At 37.5% G+C, this 21971-nt stretch overlaps 1 protein-coding gene across 1 annotated transcript in view; it reads left to right on the top strand.

Moving 5' to 3' along the window:
- The window catches only part of FAM227B (family with sequence similarity 227 member B), a 233428-nt gene that overhangs the window by 36092 nt on the left and 175365 nt on the right, over nucleotides 1–21971 (top strand). Inside the window, exons 9-10 of the mRNA XM_027569742.2 lie at nucleotides 4548–4649; nucleotides 19455–19581. Of these exons, the coding sequence (XP_027425543.2) occupies nucleotides 4548–4649; nucleotides 19455–19581 (229 nt within the window). The remainder of the gene's footprint in view (nucleotides 1–4547; nucleotides 4650–19454; nucleotides 19582–21971) is intronic.

Raw genomic sequence — 21971 nt, 5'->3', positions numbered from 1 at the left:
TCAACATCTGCAAATCAATCAATGTGATATACTACATTAGTAAGAGAAAGAACAAGAGCCATATGATCCTCTCAATAGATGCAGAAAAAGCATTTGACAAAGTACAGCATCCTTTCTTGATTAAAACTCTTCACAGTGCTAGGGATAGAGGTACATACTTCAATATCATAAAAGCCATCTATGAAAAACCCACAGCGGATACCATTCTTAATGGGAAAAACAAACGAGACCTTTTCCCCCGAGGTCAGGAACACAGCGGGGATGTCCACTATTACCACTGCTATTCAAAATAGTACTAAAAATCCTAGCCTCAGCAATCAGACAACAAAAAGAAATAAAATGGATCCAAATCAGCAAAGAAGAAGTTTATTAATTTTATTGATTTTTTTTTTTTTCTCAAAGAATCAGCTCCTGGTTTCATTGACCTGGTCTATTTTTTTTTTTTTTTTTTTTTTTTTTAGTTTCTGTATCATTTATTTCTGCTCTAATCTTTATATTTCCTTCCTTCTGCTGGTTTTAGATTTTATTTGTTGTTCTCTTTGTAGCTCCTTTAGATGTAAGGTTTTGTTGTTTATTTGAGATTTTTCTTCTTTCTTGAGATAGGACTGTATTGCTATAAACTTCCTTCTTAGAAACACTTTTGTTGCATCCCAAGGTTTTTGGACCGCTGTGTTTTCATTTTCATTTGTTTCCTTGTACTTTTTTATTTCTTATTTTATTTCCTGGTTGATCCATTCATTGTTTAGTAGCATTCTATTTAACCTCCATTTATTTGTTGTCTTTCTAGATTTTTTCCTTTGGTTGACTTCTATTCTCATAGCATTGTGATCAGAAAAGATGCATGGTATGACTTCGATCTTAAATTTGTTGAGGCTGGTTTTCTGGGCTAATACGTTATCTATTCTGGAGAATGTTCCATGTGCACTTAAAAAGAATCTGTATTCTGCTGTTTTAGGGTGGGATGTTCTGACTATATCTGTTAAACCCATCTAGTCCAGTACGTCATTCAAAGCTATTTTTTCCTTGTTGATTTTCTGTCTATATGATCTGTCCATTGATATAAGTGGGGTGTTAAAGTCTTCTACTACTATTATATTACTGATTAGTTCCTTTATGGTTGTTATTAACTATTTTATGTATCTGGATGCTCCTATGTTGGGTGCATCAATATTTACAATTGTTATATTTTCTTGTTGGATTGTCCCCTTTATTATTGTATCATGTCCTTCTTTGCCTCTTGTTACAACCTTTGTTTTAAAGTCTGTTTTGTCCTATATTTAACTATTGCTACTCTGGCTTTCTTTTGACATCCACATCCTTTGCATAATAGCTGTTTCTCCATCCCTTCACTTTGAATCTGCAGATACCTTAAGTCTAAAATGTGTCTCTTGTAGGCAGCATATAGGTGGGTCTTATTTTTTTTTATCCATTCTGTCACCCTATGTATTTTGATTGGAACATTTAGTCCATTTAAATTTAGAGTAACTATTGATAGATATGCATTTGTTGCCATTTCATTACTTGTTTTGTGGTTGTCTTTGAAGATTTTCTCTGATCCTTTCTTGTCTTTCTCTCATGTTTTGGTGATTTTTTTAGTGATATATTTGGATTTTTTTCCCTTTGTTTTTGGTATATTTATTAGTTGTTTTGGCATATTGTTACCATTAGGTTTGCATACAACCTCTTCTGCATATATCAGTCCATATTAAATTGATGGTTGTTAAAATTTGAACCTATTCCTTCCCTCTACCCACATTTTAGGTATATTGTATATTTTATATCCTTGAATATTTTTTATAGAAATATTCATTTTTATTACTTTTGTGTTCCCTGTTTTGTGTTATACTGTCACTTTTGATCTCTCCTTTCCACTCAAAGAGTCCCCTTTAGTATTTCTTGCGGGGCTGATTTAGTGGTCACAAACTCCTTTAGTTTTGGTTTGTCTGGGAAACTCTTTATCTCTCCTTATACTCTGAATGATAGTCTTGTTGAATAGGGTATTCCTGGCTGCAGATTGTTCCCCTTCAGCACTCTGAATATATCATGCCACTCTCTTCTTCTGGCTTAAAAAGTTTCTGTTGTAAAATTTCCTGCTAACGCTATGGGTTTTCCCTTGTAAGTTACTGACTTCTTTAGGCTTGCTGCTTTTAAGATTTTTTTTTCTTTATCACTATATTTTGCAAAATTAATTATAATATGTCTGGTGTGGGTCTGCTTTTATTGATTTTGATAGGAGTCTTAGTGTCTCCTGGATCTGGACATTTGTTTCCTTCCCCAGAGTAGGGAAGTTTTCAACTGTTATTTCTTCAAATAAATTTTCTGCCCCTTTTTTCTCTTTTTTTGGGACTCCTATAATACGAATATTATTGCATTTGATGGAGTCATTGAGTTCCCAAGTCTTTTCTAGTTTTGCATAACTTTTTTCTCTCTTTTGTTAAGCTTGATTACTTTCCATTACTCTGTCTTCTCTCTCATTAATTCATTCTTCTGCTTCTGACATCCTGTTATTCATTCCATCAAGTGTCTTTCTCATTTCATTTACTGAGCCCTTTATCTCCACTATGTTATTCCTTATCTCTGTGTTAAGGCTCTCACTCATATCTTCCACTCTTCTCAATTCCAGTGAGTATCCTTATGATCATTATTTTAAATGCTTCATCAGGTGTGTTACTTATATCTGTTTTGCTTAGATCTCTGGTTATGGCCTTGTCCTGTTCTTTCATTTGGGATAAATTTCTCTGTCTTCTCATTTTGTCTACCTCTCTGTGTTAAGAGAGTCAGCTATGTCTTCTGCTCTTGAAAGTAGTGACTTTATGAAGGGGAGACCCTAGAGTGCCCTACAGTGCAGTGTCCCCTGTTCACCAGAACCTGGCACTTAAGGAGAGTATCCTATGTGTTTTGCTTATAACCTGCTGTTGTGTTTGAGTCACGTTTCCTTTCTGTGCAGTCATTTGTACTGACTCTGCCTGTTGTGGGCTGTACTTCCTCTCTGTGGTGTAGGTGGGACTCAGGCAGGCCAGTTCTGAGGGGACTTGCCTGCAGGGGAACTTGGAAGTGGGGCAACAGTGTTAGCAAGATTTGCATTGGGCCACTAGGCCTATGCTGGATCCCCCAATGTGCTGCTTTACCTGAGAACTGTGTGCCAGGGCTGCTGGGAGCATAAGGCTGGGCCCAGCATGTGATAGTGGCTAGGGGCATGCAGCTAGGCATGGTGTGGTGGCTGGGTGTGGCACACAGCAGCAGCTGTGCTGCTGGACAAGGCACACACGCAGCTTTAACAAAATTTGCCCTGAGCCCTGGGCCCTGGGCCAAGGCTATAAGTGTCTTTATCGCCTTGCCTCCCGCAGGTGGTTTTGTATTTATGCTGGGAAGTGAGGAAGGAAAAGGCGCCTGCCAGCTCCCTCATTTTTGGAGAAGTCCACCAACACATCTGAAGTCAGTATGAACAGATTTGTTTCCCATTTGCCCCCAGCCTTGTGTAAACTGTCATTTTTATGTTGCCTCTTTGTACAGGCTGCTGTCCCTTTAAGGGTGATGACTCAGCTATCACTTGACCTCCTGGCTCACCCAGTGCTGAGGCAGGTGACTTTTAAAGCACTGGTTATACAAACAGGAGGAATTCAGCCCTTTCAGTTTTTAAAGCCAAATGTTATGGAGATTAGTTTTCCCTGTGTGAACTGCCTGTTGTGAGAGCCCATTTCTCTGCCCTCTTCAGGCAAGGAGATCCCTCCCTCCTGAGGGCAGTCTCTCTCCACCTTTCTGACCTTCCTAATGTTTCAGAGGCAATTTCGTCTCTAAATTTATTTGCAGAGTTCGTTCTGCCAGTCTTCAGATTGAGCTCTGGTTTACTAACTTGGATATGGATGGTATCTAATTGTAAATGTGGATGGGGTGAGCTCAGGAACTCCCTACTACGTCATTTTCCCAAGCTCATCCTATCAGGACTTTACTATAATATTGACATTATTATTGTCTATACATTCTTTCTTCTTACAACATATTTACTATGTCTTAGTTTAGCCATCATGTCACAATTTTACTAGTTCTGGCTGTGCTTGTCTCATCCTAGTAAGTGCTTTAATTTCATACTGAGTTACTGGATAATGATAGAGTTGGAGCAGATATAGGACAAGAGAAAGTAATAATCATTGATTGCCTCTACATGCCAGCTTTAATGCAGGCACCTTCAATTAACTCATCAAATGTTTGCATGCTTTCTGTGTGCCAGGCACTGTGCTAAGTGCTTGAATTACAAAGCCAAACTAAACATGATTCTTGTCCTTATTTTACTACATATGCATATTTTACATACATTTGGCAGATGAGGAAACTAAGACTGATTAACTAGCCCAGGGTAAGGCAACTAATGAATGACAAAGCCAGTATTCAAATTCAGCTCTGCATGGTACCAAACCCATGCTCATTCTCACTGCAGCAACTGATCTGCCTTTTAAGAATAAAAAAAATTACTGACATTATGTGTACAAATTCCAATTTTAAATTGTAATATTTATGTTTTTAATCTCATACATGTTTTATTTTTTAAGCCTGACAGAGAAAATCAAGATTCCTTGTTTGACAGAATTTCAGAAAGTTATGCGATACTTTTCATGAGCATCCCTACAAGTCAAAAAGATGCATTCCTTCAGGTAAACATAGAAATTAACTGGTTACACTAAGCATTTTTAGAACAAATGAAATTTTATTTTTTTTGAACAAATGAAATTTTAAAAAATAGTTATTTTATTTAAATAAATTAGAACCTAATAGGTTTACTTAAACCTATTAGAACATATTTTGTTACTTTGAAAGCAAATTTCCTGAAGTAAAGTAAGTAATAGTCATGTTTTAAAAGTTATGTTATGTTTCCCCCTCATTATATTGTATTCCCTTGTCTAAAAGTCTTACAGAATCTCCTTAGTGTGCTATAGGTATTTTGTTTGCATATTGATAATTTAAAAACTACTATCTTATTCTGTGTATATTCTTGGTTTTTTGTTTACCTATAAAATTATCATTTTTCTTTTACTTTATAATGTATCTTTTGATCTGTTTAAGAGGACTTGAGAAGTTTGTGTTTTACATAAGGACTAAGTACCTGTTACAGTAAATGACAATGGATATATTTATAATCAAATGTTTGTTTTATGTTTTTGTTAGTATAATAACCAGTGAATAGGATTGATTAAAAGAATTTGTGTTCTTAAGTAACGAGAAATGAAAATGTGTAGGAATATGCCAGCAAATCAGACAATCTGGAAGAAATGGATGCATTTCTAGAGAAGTATAAACTACCAAAACTGAACCAGGAAGAAATAGAAAACCTGAACAGACCCATAACCAGTAAGGAAATGGAGGCAATAATCAAAAAATCTCCCAGCAAAGAACCCAGGGCCAGATGGCTTCCCAGGGGAATTCTACCAAACATTTAAAGAAGAATTAATACCTATTCTTCTGAAACTGTTCAAAAAAATAGAAATGGAAGGAAAACTTCCAGACTGATTTTCTGAGGCCAGCATTACCTTGACCAAAACCAGAAAAAGACCCCACCAAAAAGGAGAATTACAGACCAATATCCCTGATGAACATGGATGCAAAAATTCTCACCAAAAGACTAGCCAATAGGATGCAACAGTACATTAAAAGGATTATTCACCATGACCAAGTGGGATTTATTCCTGGGCTGCAAGGTTGGTTCAACATCTACAAATCAATCAATGTGATACAATACATTAATAAAAGAAAGAACAAGAGTCCTATGATTCTCTCAATAGATGCAGAAAAAGCATTTGACAAAGTACAGCATCCTTTCTTGATTAAAACTCTTCACAGTGTAGGGACAGAGGTACATACCTCAATATCATAAAAGCTGTCTATGAAAAACCCACAGCGAATATCATTTTCAGTGGAGAAAAACTGAGAGCTTTCCCCCTAAGGTCAGAACATAGCAGGGATGTCCACTATCACCACTGCTGTTCAACATAGTACTAGAAGTCCTAGCCTCAGCAATCAGACAACAACAACAACAACAACAAAATAAAAGGCATTGAACTGGCAAAGAAGAAAGCTGAAGTCTCACTCTTTGCAGATGATCTGATACTTTTTGTGGAAAACCCAAAAGACTCCACCCCAAAACTGCTAGAACTTATACAGGAATTCAGTAAATTGGCAGGATATAAAGTCAGTGCACAGAAATCAGTTGAATTTCTATACACCAAGAACAAGACAGAAGAAAGAGAAGTCAAGGAGTCAATCCCATTTACAATTGCACCCAAAACTGTAAGATACCTAGGAATAAATCTAACCAAAGAGGCAAAGGATCTGTACTCAGAAAACTATAGAATACTCATGAAAGAAATTGAGGAAGACACAAAGAAATGGAAGAACGGTCCATGCTCATGGATTGGAAGAACAAATATTGTGAAAATGTCTATGCTACCTAGAGCAATCTACACATTCAATGCAATCCCTATCAAAATATCATCTACTTTTTTCAAAGAAATGGAACATAATCCTAAAATTTGTATGGAACCAGAAAAGACCCCGAATAGCCAGAGGAATGTTGAAAAAGAAAAGCAAAGCCGGGGCGCCTGGGTGGCTCAGATGGTTGAGCATCTGTCTGCCTTCGGCTCAGGTTGTGATTTCGAGGTCCTGGGATTGAGTCCCACACTGGGCTCCTTCCTTAGCGGGGAGCCTGCTTCTCCCTCTGCCTGCCACTTCCCCTGCTTGTACTCTCCTTCTCTGTCTGGCATATAAATAAATAAAATCCTTTAAAAAAAAAAAAGAAAGAAAGAAAAGAAAAGCCAGTGGCATCGTAATTCCAGACTTCACCCCAAGCTCTATTACAAAGCTGTAATCATCAATACAGCAGGGTACTGGCACCAAAACAGACACATAACACCATACACAAAAATAGACTCACAATGGATGAAAGACCTAAATGTGAGACAGAAACCCATCAAAATCCTAGAGGAGAACACAGGCAGCAACCTCTTTGCCCTCAGCCACAGCAACTTCTTCCTAGAAACATTGCCAAAGGCAAGGGAAGCAAGGGCAAAAATGAACTATTGGGACTTCATCAAGATAAAAAGCTTTTGCGCAGTAAAGGAAACAGTCAACAAATCCAAAAGATTTGTTGACAGACAGACAGAATGGGAGAAGGTATTGGCAAATGACAGATAAAGGGCTAGTATCCAAAATCTATAAAGAACTTATGAAACTCAACACCCAAAGAACAAATGATCCAATCAAGAAATGGGCAGAAGACATGAACAGACATTTCTGCAAAGACATCTAAATGGCCAACAGACACATGAAAAAGTGCTCAACATCACTCAGCATCAGGGAAATCCAAATCAAAACCTCAATGAGATACCACCTAACACTAGTCAGAATGGCTAAAATTAACAAGTCAGGAAACAACATGTTGGCGAGGTTGTGGAGAAAGGGGAACCCTCCTACACTGTTGGTGGAAATGCAAGCTAGTGCAGCCATTCTGGAAAGCAGTATGGAAGTTCCTCAAAAAGTTGAAAATAGAGCTACCCTACAACACAGCAATTGCACTACGGGGTATTTGCCCCAAAGATACAAATGTAGTGATCTGAAGGGGCATCTGCACCTCAATGTTTATAGCAGCAATGTCCACAATAGCCAAACTATGGAAAGAGCCTAGATGTCCATCAACAGATGAATGGATAAAGAATATTGATAAATACACACACACACACACACACACACACACACACACACACACACACACTATTGGAATATTATGTAGCCATCAAAAAAACCAAAATCTTGCCTTTGCGATGACATGGATGGAACTAGAAGGTATTATGCTTAGTGAAATAAATCAATCAGAGAAAGACAATTTTCATATGATCTCACTTATATGAAGAATTTGAGAAACAAGGCAGAGGATCATAGGGGAAGGGAGGGAAAAATGAAACAAGATAAAACCAGAGAGGGAGAGAAACCATAAGAGACTCTTTTTTGTGTGTGTTAAGATTTTATTTGTTTATTTGGCAGACAGAGAGACAGGGAGAGCGGGAACACAAGCAGGAGGAGTGGGAGAGGGAGAAGCAGGCTTCCCGCAGAGCAGGGAGCCCGATGCGGGGCTCGATCCCAGGATGCTGGGATCATGACCTGAGCTGAAGGCAGACCCTTAACAACTGAGCCACCCAGGTACCCCACCATAAGAGACTCTTAATCTCAGGAAACAAACTGAGGATTGTTGGAGTGAAGAGGGGTGGGAGGAATGGTGTGGCTGGGTGATGGACACTGGGGAGGGTATGTGCTATGGTGAGCGCTGAGAATTGTGTAAGACTGTTGAATCACAGACCTGTACCCCGAAACAAATAATACATTACATTATTTAAAAAATAATAAAAATAAAAGAAAAATAAAATGTGTAGGAATTTCATTACATACTTTTAAATTTAAGCATCCAGCACCTCAAAGCAGAAGTCTCATTCAGATGCCTTGTTGTGTTGACATCTGTAAATCAGATACACATTCATATTTTGGAGTTGATAACTGTTTTCATGGGTAAAACAAACTTAAAAACAGTAAAATATCCTTCATAACGAAAATATAAACAAACTTACATTGCCAGACAATATGTTCAGTTTTAACCTACCTTTCTTACTCAAAGCCATATATGTGCAGTGTCTATAAAAGGAAACCAGTAGTGGACTGATAATAAGGCGACTTGGTCTCATGTTCAGAATCTGCTACTAATTACCTGGTTGATCTTAGCAACACATTTAGTCTCTCAGTTCCATAGCTGGAAGAGGTTGATTAGAACTGTGATTCATAAATTGTCATTTTGTAGAATAGTGGTGTTCTGAAAGATGGACTAGGATTTTTCTCTGCCAATTTTGAAATATTTTTTCTTATTTCCATGTAAAAGTTAGTTAATGGTTAGGATTTTGGGCAAATTGTCTAGAAATGACAAAAATAGCTGTTTCTCCTATCCATAATCTTTTACTTAGTCTGTCCTTTTGTGGTGAGTGAGCCTAGCCTACCTGTATGGTTTGATGAAATTAAGCATGCTTTAACATAATGCTCTTGAGAAAAGGATAACAGGCCTTTTTAAAGTGCACAAAGGAAGTACTGGCACCATTGCATATCCCCCATTCTCCAATTTATAGCCCTACACTTTTGGTCCAAATGTTCTCCCCTGGGTTGGATATGTCTTTCGATAGATGTTATATTTATAACCTTTCTCAAATCACGACTTGATTTTTTTCTGGGTCCCTATTTTCTGTGGCTTTTTCTGAGGAGAAATAAGTTGTTTAATCAAGATTCAAAGCCTCTTTGAGAATAAGATGTACATCTTGGTGATTTGACCCCTTGGCCTGGGTTCAGTCTTCTTTTAATACTCCCAGTTTCTATGCTTGAGAATGAGGACACCTTGCTATACATCTATCTCCCCCAAAGCTGTTTAAGTAGAAATAAAGTCTTATCTCTTATTGACAAATTTCCATTATTTTTAACTCATTCAAACAAGTCAGGGTTTTGTTACTGCTTGCTCATCTGATTTACCTTACCTAACAAAGAGAAGTTTATTAATTTTTAAGAATTTTAAGGTCGTCATCATGTCCCACTATTCAGTACAAATTAGCTGAATCTAAACATATTTAGTGTGAATTTTACTTCACTTTCTTCCAGTGTCATACAATGATAGACCTTCAGAAATTTTCCCAACACAATTTGACACTTGATCCTTTTTTTTAATAATTTTTCTTGTTATGTTAATCACCATACATTACATCATTAGTTTTTGATGTAGTGTTCCATGATTCATTGTTTGTGCATAACACCCAGTGCTCCACGCAGAACGTGCCCTCTTTAATACCCATCACCAGGCTAACCCATCCCCCGACCCCCCTTCCCTCTAGAACCCTCAGTTTGTTTTTCAGAGTCCATCGTCTCTAATGGTTCGTCTCCCCCTCCGACTTACTCCCCTTCATTCTTCCCCTCCTGCTATCTTCTTCTTTTTTTTTTCTTAACATATGTTGCATTATTTGTTTCAGAAGTACAGATCCGTGATTCATCAGTCTTGTACAATTCACAGCGCTCACCATAGCACATACCCTCCCCAATGTCTATCACCCAGCCACCCATCCCTCCCACCCCCCACCACTCCAGCAACATTCAGTTTGTTTCCGGAGATTAAGAATTCCTCATATCAGTGAGGTCATATGATACATGTCTTTCTCTGATTGACTTATTTCACTCAGCATAACACCCTCCAGTTCTATCCACGTCGTTGCAAATGGCAAGATCTCACTCCTTTTGAAGGCTGCATAAGATTCCATTGTGTATATATACCACCTCTGCTTTATCCATTCATCTGTCGATGGACATCTTGGCTCTTTCCACAGTTTGGTTATTGTGGACAGTGCTGCTTTAAACATCGGGGTGCATGTACCCCTTCGGATCCCTACATTTGTATCTTTGGGGTAAATACCCAGTAGTGCAATTGCTGGATCGTATGGTAGCTCTATTTTCAACTGTTTGAGGAACCTCCATACTGTTTTCCAGAGTGGTTGCACCAGCTTGCATTCCCACCAACAGTGTAGGAGGGTTCCCCTTTCTCCACATCCCCGCCAACATCTGTCGTTTCCTGACTTGTTAATTCTAGCCATTCTGACTGGTGTGAGGTGGTATCTCATTGAGGTTTTGATTTGGATTTCCCTGATGCCGAGCGATGTTGAGCACTTTTTCATGTGCCTGTTGGCCGTTTGGATGTCTTCTTTGGAAAAATGTCTGTTCATGTCTTCTGCCCATCTCTTGATTGGATTATTTGTTCTTTGGGTGTTGAGTTTGATAAGTTCTTTATAGATTTTGGATACTAACCCTTTATCTGATATGTCATTTGCAAATATTTTCTCCTATTCTGTCGGTTGTCTTTTGGTTTTGTTGACTGTTTCTTTTGCTGTGCAAAAGCTTTTGATCTTGATGAAATCCCAATAGTTCATTTTTGCCCTGGCTTCCCTTGCCTTTGGCAATGTTTCTAGGAAGAAGTTGCTGTGGCTGAGGGCAAAGAGGTTGCTGCCTGTGTTCTTCTTTAGGATTTTGATGGACTCCTGTCTCACGTTTAGGTCTTTCAACCATTTGGAGTCTATTTTTGTGTGTGGTGTAAGGAAATGGTCCAGTTTCATTCTTCTGCATGTGGCTGTCCAATTTTCCCAACACCATTTGTTGAAGAGACTGTCTTTTTTCCACTGGACATTCTTTCCTGCTTTGTCAAAGATGAGTTGACCATAGAGTTGAGGGTCCATTTCTGGGCTCTCGATTCTGTTCCATTGATCTATGTGTCTATTTTTGTGCCAGTACCCTACTGTCTTGATGATGACAGTTTTGTAATAGAGCTGGAAGTCCGGAATTGGGATGCCGCCAGCTTTGCTTTTCTTTTTCAATATTCTTCTGGGTATTCGGGGTCTCTTCTGGTTCCATACAAATTTTAGGATTATTTGTTCCATTTCTTTGTAAAAGGTGGATGGTATTTTGATGGGGATTGCATTGAATGTGTAGATTGATCTAGGTAACATTGACATCTTCACAATGTTTGTTCTTCCAATCCATGAGCATGGAACATTTTTCCATTTCTTTGTGTCTTCAGTTTTTTTCATGAGTATTTTATAGTTTTCTGAGTACAGATCCTTTGCCTCTTTGGTTAAATTTATTCCTAGGTATCTTATGGTTTTGGGTGCAATTGTAAATGGAATCGACTCCTTGATTTGTCTCTCTTCTGTCTTGTTTTTGGTGTATAGGAGTGCCACTGATTTCTGTGCATTGATTTTATAGCCTGCCACTTGACTGAATTCCTGTATGAGTTGTAGCAGTTTTGGGGTGGAGTCTTTTGGGTTTTCCACATACAGGATCATATCATCTGCAAAGAGTGAGAGTTTGACTCCCTCTTTGCCGATTTGGATGCCTTTGATTTCTTTTTGTTGTCTGATTGTTGTGGCTAGGACTTCTAATACTATGTTGAATAGCAGTGGTGAGAGTGGACATCCTTGCCGCGTTCCTGACCTTAGCGGAAAAGCTCTCAGCTTTTCCCCATTGAGAATGATATTCGCTGTAGGTTTTTCATAGATGGCTTTTATGGTATTGAGGTATGTACCCTCTATCCCTATACTCTGAAGAGTTTTGATCAAGAAAGGATGCTGTACTTTGTCAAATGCTTTTTCTGCATCTATTGAGAGGATCATATGACTCTTGTTCTTTCTTTTGTTAATGTATTGTATCACGTGGATTGATTTGCGGATGTTGAACCAGCCTTGCAGCCCAGGGATAAATCCCACTTGGTCATGGTGAATAATCCTTAATCATGAAGATGAGATATTCACAGAAAACTTTTAGAATTTCCCCTTATTCACCTTGTCAACCTTTTAATCTTAATAGTATGATTTTTTTATACCAAAATACATGATTGTTCCTGGTAGTAAAAATGTTCATGATTCATTTCAGTAAGACTAAATACACAGATATGTTAAAGCATTCCCCCCACCACCACCACCAAAAAAAATCATGGAGTACTTCAAAGAATATTATCACTTACCAGCAAATATTATCACTTACCACCTGGAGTAGATGACTGTATTAGTTTTTACTGTTGCTATAACAAATTATCACAAATTAGTGACCTTTAAGACAATAAAAATTCATTGTTTTAGAGTTATAGAAGCCAGAAGTCCAAAAATGTGTCTTCCAGGGCTAAAATTGAGGTATCAACAGGGCCAATTTCTTTAAGAGGCCCTAAAGGAGAATCCATTTCTTGCCTCTTCTAGCTTCTGGTGGCTGCCAGCATTTCTTGGATTCTGGTCATATTATTCTAATTTCTTTTTTCTGCCATCCCATTGCCTTCTTCTCTGATGTAGTAAAAATTTCCATAGCCTTCCTCTTATAAAGACATTTGTGATTGCAATTAAGACCCACTGGATAATCCAATATAATCTCCCCATTTTAAGATCTTTAACTTAATGAAATCTGCAAAGCCCTTTTGCTGTATAAATGAACATTTACACACTCCAAGGATTAGGACAGTGACCTCTAAGAGACACTTAGATTACAAAATTTTATGTTTAATATTAAGGGCTAAATGTGATTTTAGATATTTATTTGGTTGCTGAGTATAATAAATAAAATTTTTTTTTAAAAAATTTAAAGAAAAATGTAACCTTTATGTTTAGTTACTTCCTAAGAGGAATTTAGTAGTTTAGGGATTTTAAGCCTAATAGAATAATGGTAGAACCATATAATTGTTGATATCTGATCATGGTTTTCATATGCAAACAATACAATAGTAACTGCAATATGTTAACTCACCTAAACAGACTTCAGTTATTTAAAAATATGCTTGCTACTCTTACCACACGCCCACGCGCACGCACACACACACACACAGAATGATAATTATGTGAGGTGATAGAGGTGTTAGTTAATGCTATAGTGGTAATCGTATTGCAATATGTAAGTGTATCAAATCAACATGTTGTATACCTTAAACTTATAGTGTTATATGTCAATTATATTTTAATTAAAAAATACATAAATATACTTTTTCTTATAATGATCTGTATATGTCACTTTCTAAAAGAGGATAACAATACCAAGGTTAAATGAAATAAATAATCATCAAACCTTATCTTAAAATATAATCATCAGGGGGCGGAGCAAGATGGCGGAGGAGTAGGAGACCTAGATTTCGTCTGGTCTCAGGAATTCAGCTGAATAGGGATCAAACCATTCTGAACACCTACGAACTCAACAGGAGATCAAAGAGGAGAGTAGCAACAACTATCTGAACAGAGAAGCGACCACTTACTGGAAGACAAAATGACAAGACGAAAAAAATCACCTCAGCAAAAAGAACAAGAGGTAGTACTGTCAGTCAGGGACCTACTCAATACGGACATTAGTACGATGTCGGACCTAGAGTTCAGAATCATGACTTTAAAGATACTAGCTGAGCTTGAAAAAAGCGTGGAAGTTATTAGAGAAACCCTTTCTGGAGAAATAAAAGAACTAAAATCTAACCAAGTCGAAATCAAAAAGGCTATTGATGAGGTGCAATCAAAAATGGGGGCACTAACTGCTAGGATAAATGAGGCAGAAGAGAGAATCAGTGATATAGAAGACCAAATGATGGAAAGTAAGGAGGCTGAGAAAAAGAGGGAGAAACAACTACAGGATCACGAGGGCAGAATTCGAGAAATAAGTGATTCGATAAGACGAAACAACATTAGAATAATTGGGATCCCAGAAGAAGAAGAAAGAGAGAGGGGGGCAGAAGGTATATTGGAGCAAATAATAGCAGAGAACTTCCCTAATGTGAGGAAGGAAACAGGCATCAAAATCCAGGAGGCACAGAGAACCCCTCTCAAAAGCAATAAAAATAGGTCAACACCCCGACATCTAATAGTAAAACTTACGAGTCTCAGAGACAAAGAGAAAATCCTGAAAGCAGCTCGGGAGAAGAGATATGTAACCTACAATGGTAAAAATATTAGATTGGCAACAGACCTATCCACAGAGACCTGGCAGGCCAGAAAGGACTGGCAAGATATCTTCAGAGCACTAAACGAGAAAAATATGCAGCCAAGAATACTATATCCAGCTAGGCTGTCATTGAAAATAGAAGGAGAGATAAAAAGCTTCCAGAACAAACAAAAACTAAAGGAATTTGCAAACACGAAACCAGCCCTCCAAGAAATATTGAAAGGGGTCCTCTAAGTAAAGACAGAGCATAAAAGCAGCAAAGATCAGAAAGGAACACAGACAACATACAGTTAACAGTCACCTTACAGGCAATACAATGGCACTAAATTCATACCTTTCAATAGTTACCCTGAATGTAAGTGGGCTCAATGCCCCAATCAAAAGACACAGGCTATCAGATTGGATTAAAAAACAAGACCCATCCATATGCTGTTTGCAGGAGACTCATTTTAGACCCAAAGACACTCCCAGATTGAAAGTGAGGGGGTGGAAAACCATTTACCATGCTAATGGACACCAAAAGAAAGCTGGAGTGGCAATCCTTATATCAGACAAACTAGATTTTAAAACAAAGACTGTAATAAGAGATGAGGAAGGACACTATATCCTACTTAAAGGGTCTATCCAACAAGAAGATCTAACAATTGTAAATATCTATGCCCCTCACATGGGAGCAGCCAATTATATAAGGCAATTAATAACAAAAGTGAAGAAACACATTGACAACAATACAATAATAGTGGGGGACTTTAACACCCCCCTGACTGAAATGGACACATCATCTAAGCAAAAGATCAACAAGGAAATAAAGACTTTAAATGACACACTGGACCAAATTGACTTCACAGACATATTCAGAACATTCCATCCCAAAGCAACAGAATACACATTCTTCTCTAGTGCCCATGGAACATTCTCCAGAATTGATCACATCCTAGGTCACAAATCAGGTCTCAACCGGTACCAAAAGACTGGGATCATTCCCTGCATATTTTCAGACCACAATGCCTTGAAACTAGAACTCAATCATAAGAGGAAAGTCGGAAGGAACTCAAATACATGGAGACTACAGAGCATCCTACTAAAGAATGAATGGGTCAACCAGGAAATTAAAGAAGAATTAAAAAAATTCATGGAAACCAATGAAAATGAAAACACAACTGTCCAAATTCTTTGGGATACAGCAAAGGCAGTCCTGAGAGGAAAGTATATAGCACTACAAGCCTTTCTCAAGAAACAAGAAAGGTCTCAAATACACAATCTAACCCTACACCTAAAGGAGCTGGAGAAAGAACAGCAAATAAAGCCTAAACCCAGCAGGAGAAGAGAAATAATAAAGATCAGAGCAGAAATCAATGAAATAGAAACCAAAAGAACAGTAGAACAGATCAACGAAACTAGGAGCTGGTTCTTTGAAAGAATTAACAAGATTGATAAACCCCTGGCCAGACTGATCAAAAAGAAAAGAGAAATGACCCAAATCAACAAAATCATGAATGAAAGAGGAGAGATCACAACCAACACCAAAGACATACAAACAATTATAAGAACATATTATGAGCAACTCTATGCTAGCAAATTAGATAACCTGGAAGAAATGGGTGCATTCCTAGAGATGTATCAACTACCAAAACTGAACCAGGAAGAAATAGAAAACCTGAACAGACCTATAACCACTAAGGAACTTGAAGCAGTCATCAAAAATCTCCCAAGAAACAAAAGCCCAGGGCCAGATGGCTTCCCAGGGGAATTCTATCAGACATTTCAAGAAGAACTAATACCTATTCTCCTGAAACTGTTCCAAAAAATAGAAATGGAAGGAAAACTTCCAAATTCATTTTATGAGGCCACCATTACCTTGATCCCAAAACCAGACAAAGATCCCATCAAAAAGGAGAATTACAGACCAATATCCTTGATGAACATGGATGCAAAAATTCTCACCAAAATACTAGCCAATAGGATCCAACAGTACATTAAAAGGATTATTCACCACGACCAAGTGGGATTTATCCCTGGGCTGCAAGGCTGGTTCAACATCCGCAAATCAATCCACGTGATACAATACATTAACAAAAGAAAGAACAAGAGTCATATGATCCTCTCAATAGATGCAGAAAAAGCATTTGACAAAGTACAGCATCCTTTCTTGATCAAAACTCTTCAGAGTATAGGGATAGAGGGTACATATCTCAATACCATAAAAGCCATCTATGAAAAACCTACAGCGAATATCATTCTCAATGGGGAAAAGCTGAGAGCTTTTCCCCTAAGGTCAGGAACGCGGCAGGGATGTCCACTCTCACCACTGCTATTCAACATAGTATTAGAAGTCCTAGCCACAGCAATCAGACAACAAAAAGAAATCAAAGGCATCCAAATCGGCAAAGAGGAAGTCAAACTCTCACTCTTTGTAGATGATATGATCCTGTATGTGGAAAACCCAAAAGACTCCACCCCAAAACTGCTACAACTCATACAGGAATTCAGTCAAGTGGCAGGCTATAAAATCAATGCACAGAAATCAGTGGCATTCCTATACACCAAAAACAAGACAGAAGAGAGACAAATCAAGGAGTCGATCCCATTCACAATTGCACCCAAAACCATAAGATACCTAGGAATAAATTTAACCAAAGAGGCAAAGGATCTGTACTCAGAAAACTATAAAATACTCAGGAAAGAAATTGAAGAAGACACAAAGAAATGGAAAAACATTCCATGCTCATGGATTGGGAGAACCAACATTGTGAAGATGTCAATGCTACCTAGAGCAATCTACACATTCAATGCAATCCCCATCAAAATACCATCCACTTTTTTCAAAGAAATGGAACAAATAATCCTAAAATTTGTATGGAACCAGAAGAGACCCCGGAATAGCCACAGGAATATTGAAAAAGAAAAGCAAAGCTGGCGGCATCCCAATTCCGGTCTTCCAGCTCTATTACAAAGCTGTCATCATCAAGACAGTAGGGTACTGGCACAAAAACAGACACATAGCTAAATGGAACAGAATCGAGAGCCCAGAAATGGACCCTCAACTCTATGGTCAACTTATCTTTGACAAAGCAGGAAAGAATGTCCAGTGGAAAAAAGACAGTCTCTTCAACAAATGGTGTTGGGAAAATTGGACAGCCACATGCAGAAGAATGAAACTGGACCATTTCCTTACACCACACACAAAAATAGACTCCAAATGGTTGAAAGACCTAAACGTGAGACAGGAGTCCATCCAAATCCTAAAGAAGAACACAGGTAGCAACCTCTTCGACCTCAGCCGCAGCAACTTCTTCCTAGAAACATCACCAAAGGCACAGGAAGCCAGGGCAAAAATGAACTATTGGGATTTCATCAAGATCAAAAGCTTTTGCACAGCAAAAGAAACAGTCCACAAAACCAAAAGACAACCGACAGAATGGGAGAAAATATTTGCAAATGACATATCAGATAAAGGGCTAGTATCCAAAATCTATAAAGAACTTATCAAACTCAACACCCAAAGAACAAATAATCCAATCAAGAAATGGGCAGAAGACATGAACAGACATTTTTCTAAAGAAGACATCCAAACGGCCAACAGGCACATGAGAAAGTGCTCAACATCGCTCGGCTTCAGGGAAATCCAAATCAAAACCTCAATGAGATACCACCTCACACCCGTCAGAATGGCTAAAATTAACAAGTCAGGGAACGACAGATGTTGGCGGGGATGTGGAGAAAGGGGAACCCTCCTACACTGTTGGTGGGAATGCAAACTGGTGCAACCACTCTGGAAAACAGTATGGAGGTTCCTCAAACAGTTGAAATTAGAGCTACCATTCGATCCAGCAATTGCACTACTGGGTATTTACCCCAAAGATACAAATGTAGGGACCCGAAGGGGTACGTGCACCCCAATGTTTATAGCAGCAATGTCCACAATAGCCAAACTGTGGAAAGAGCCAAGATGTCCATCGACAGATGAATGGATAAAGCAGAGGTGGTATATATACACAATGGAATATTATGCAGCCATCAAAAGGAATGAGATCTTGCCATTTGCAACGACATGGATGGAACTGGAGGGTGTTATGCTGAGTGAAATAAGTCAATCAGTGAAAGACATGTATCATATGACCTCACTGATATGAGGAATTCTTAATCTCAGGAACAAACTGAGGGTTGCTGGAGTGGTCGGGGTTGGGAGGGATGGGGTGGCTGGGTGATAGACATTGGGGAAGATATGTGCTACGGTGAGCGCTGTGAATTGTGTAAGACTGTTGAGTCACAGATCTGAAACAAATAACGCAACATATTTTAAGAAAAAAGAAAAAGAAGAAGATAGCAGGAGAGGAAGAATGAAGGGGAGTAAGTCAGAGGGGGAGACGAACCAGGAGAGATGATGGACTCTGAAAAACAAACTGAGGTTTCTAGAGGGGAGGAGGGTAGGGGGATGTGTTAGCCTGGTGATGGGTATTAAAGAGGGCACATTCTGCATGGAGCACTGGGTGTTATGAACAAACAATGAATCATGGAACACTACACCAAAACAAATTATGTAATATATGGTGATTAACATAACAATAAAAATTTAAAAAAATATATATAATCATCAAACCTAATCTTGTTAACTTCATCCTTTATCCAAATTAAATTTTCTAAGTGAAATAATCATCAAAACTTAAAATAGACTCATCAAACTTTATCTTAATTGATAACTTCATCTTTTTATCCAAATTAAATTTTCTAAAATGTGAACAAATAGCCAAATTGGCTTTATTTGCAACTCTTCTTTGTTCATGTCCCTCAATTAGGGGTACAAAGAAGTTATAAGTGGCCAAATGCAAGCTCTAAGAAAAAAGGGACATGTATATTTCACAGACTTAATAATAATTTCTTTGGTGGTTGACATATACTATATAAAATATAAAATTATTCTAATATGACTCTATTTTTGGTAGGTGTATCCTGATTGTTTGGCACAGGCCATCTATGCAACATTCCAGGAAGCATTTCCAGAATCGAGTAATCTTTTTAATGATGAATTTAAAGAGGATCTGGGGAATAATATTTTTCTTTGGTTGTCAGGTATGAGTATATCATTTACATATTGATCATTATTTTGATACCTAAAACTATTCGTATACAGTATCTTGTTTACTCCAGCTAAAAAAATTGGTAATTCTTTGCCTTACAAAACATGCCATATTGGGCGCCTGGGTGGCTCAGTTGGTTAAGCGACTGCCTTCGGCTCAGGTCATGATCCTGGAGTCCCGGGATCGAGTCCCGCATCGGGCTCCCTGTTCGGCGGTGAGTCGTCTTCTCCCTCTGACCCTCTTCCCTCTCGTGCTCTCTCTCTCTCATTCTCTCTTTCTCTCAAATAAATAAATAAAATCTTTAAAAAAAAACATGCCATATTGATGCCTATGTTTTTAAAAAATAATTATTTTCTTCTGAAAGTTTTGCTATAACAAAACCTTTAGAAGCCAAATAATTTTACAGACAATGGAATTATTATAGAAAAGTGAATTTCCATAAAAATAAAGTTATACTATATATATTTATATTTGGAAGGTAAATAGTTTAAGTTTCTTTGGAATGCTACTTACATTTTTATGGCAAACAATATTGGTTAAATTCTAAAGCTAGCTGAGTTCCTCGCAGAAATACAATCACTAATCAAGGAAAAGTTGTTTTTTGAGTCATGGTATATGTGTAGGGTGGGAGTGATAGGACTGAAAGGCTGAAGGGAAGGAAAGTCCTATCCTAGAGCATTTAGCTAGAGATTTAGGTACTTGAGTTTAAAACTAACATAGTTTCATATTCCGGAGTGACCTTCCCAACACTTTTTTTTTTTTTTAAGACTCCTTTACTCTTATGGACTACCAGAAGCTGTTTTCAAACAGTTCTTGTAAATCGTTTGATACAAATTTTGACTGATTTTTTAAACTGTTTTATACCAGTTCTTAGAAACCAAACCATTTCTAAAAGAACATGTTTCATATTTTCACAAGGGAGCCCTTGAGAGGTAAAGACTAGAAAATAGCCCTGAGAAACCAACCCCCACTCAGTCAACACACACAGTCAAGAGTCTCCTAATTATAGAGAAAAATCCAACTAATTCTAATATAAGAAATAAAAAGGGAATGGACACAGCATTCATGCCAAGATACTATACGAAAAAATGTGATGAAGAACAGGACAACTTTCCTACTGACCTATTCTAGACTGTATTGTGTCCCCCAAAATTCATATTTTGATGTTCTAACCCCCAGTACACCTCAGAATGTGACTACATTTCAATATAGGACTTTAAAGAGGTAATTAGGTTAAGTGAGATCATTTGAATGAGCCCTAATCTAATAAGACTGGTGTCCTTAAACTAGGGAGACACCAGGGATGTATATTCATAGAGAAAAGGCCATGTGAGGACACAGCAAAACGTTAGCCATCTGTAAGCCAAGGAGAGAGGCCTTACGAGAAGTCAAACCTGATGGTACCTTGATCTTGGACTTCCAGCCTCCAGAACTATGATGAAATAAATTTCTGTTCTTGAGGTCCTACGGTCTATAGCATTTTTGTTATGGCAGCCCTAGCAAACTAATACAGATTTTTAATACTCAATAGAAAAAAGTGAACAAAAACATGAAATTTTTAACCCAGCAATTAAAAAATGGAACACAGCAGATATGTTGTAATCAAACGTTTTAACAAAAACTTCTAAGAAATAATGAAACAATCATAGTTGTAAGGGGAGAATACAAATTGGAAACATAGGAAGTCCATGGAACTTCCTATGGGAAGAACCCAGCTATACACACATACACATATACATGAAATCACCATGTTAACCAAGAGATAGAACATATCCAGAATGTAGTTGCAATTTTGGTTTCTGTTTTACCCAAAAGTCTTCTGAGGTAGTGCCTTTTAATGGCAAAGACTTTTGTGTTTATATTTTAGTTATTAATGTCTACTTTTTTGCTTTATGTTAAAGACTGTGGCTTGGATCATATTTGGAGTTTGGAAGTTATTGAGTTATTTCTATCATACACAGCAAAATATTATAAATGGTACCTAGTGACTTGAAAGCAAAGATATATTCCTGTTTGTCAGGAATAGGATTCTATATATTCTCTGTGTGGTTGCATAGACTAGTAGACGTGTGTTTCCATAGGATTTTATTTGTATTTCCAATGGTTTTAATATGTGCTGTGTCTTTAATCAATTAAAAATCCCCTTTCTCTTATAAAAATATATGAGTTCACAAAAAAGAGAAATATTCTTTTTCTCTAACAAATCTTCACCTGATACAGTTTAGATATATCTTTTACTCTTAAATTTACAATGAATAATTTTTAGGGATTATAGCTACCAGTAATCTAATACTGAATCAATTTTATAGAGACATAAAATTAGATTTTTTTCTAGTCTTTAATTATAGTTATTATGTTATTATAGTTATATGTTATTATAGA

This window comes from Zalophus californianus, chromosome 6 (genome assembly GCF_009762305.2).
Source record: "Zalophus californianus isolate mZalCal1 chromosome 6, mZalCal1.pri.v2, whole genome shotgun sequence".
In the NCBI taxonomy this organism is placed as follows: Eukaryota; Metazoa; Chordata; class Mammalia; order Carnivora; family Otariidae; genus Zalophus; species Zalophus californianus.
The sequence above is the reverse complement of the archived record's forward strand: the minus strand, read 5'-3'. Positions and strand labels throughout refer to the sequence as shown.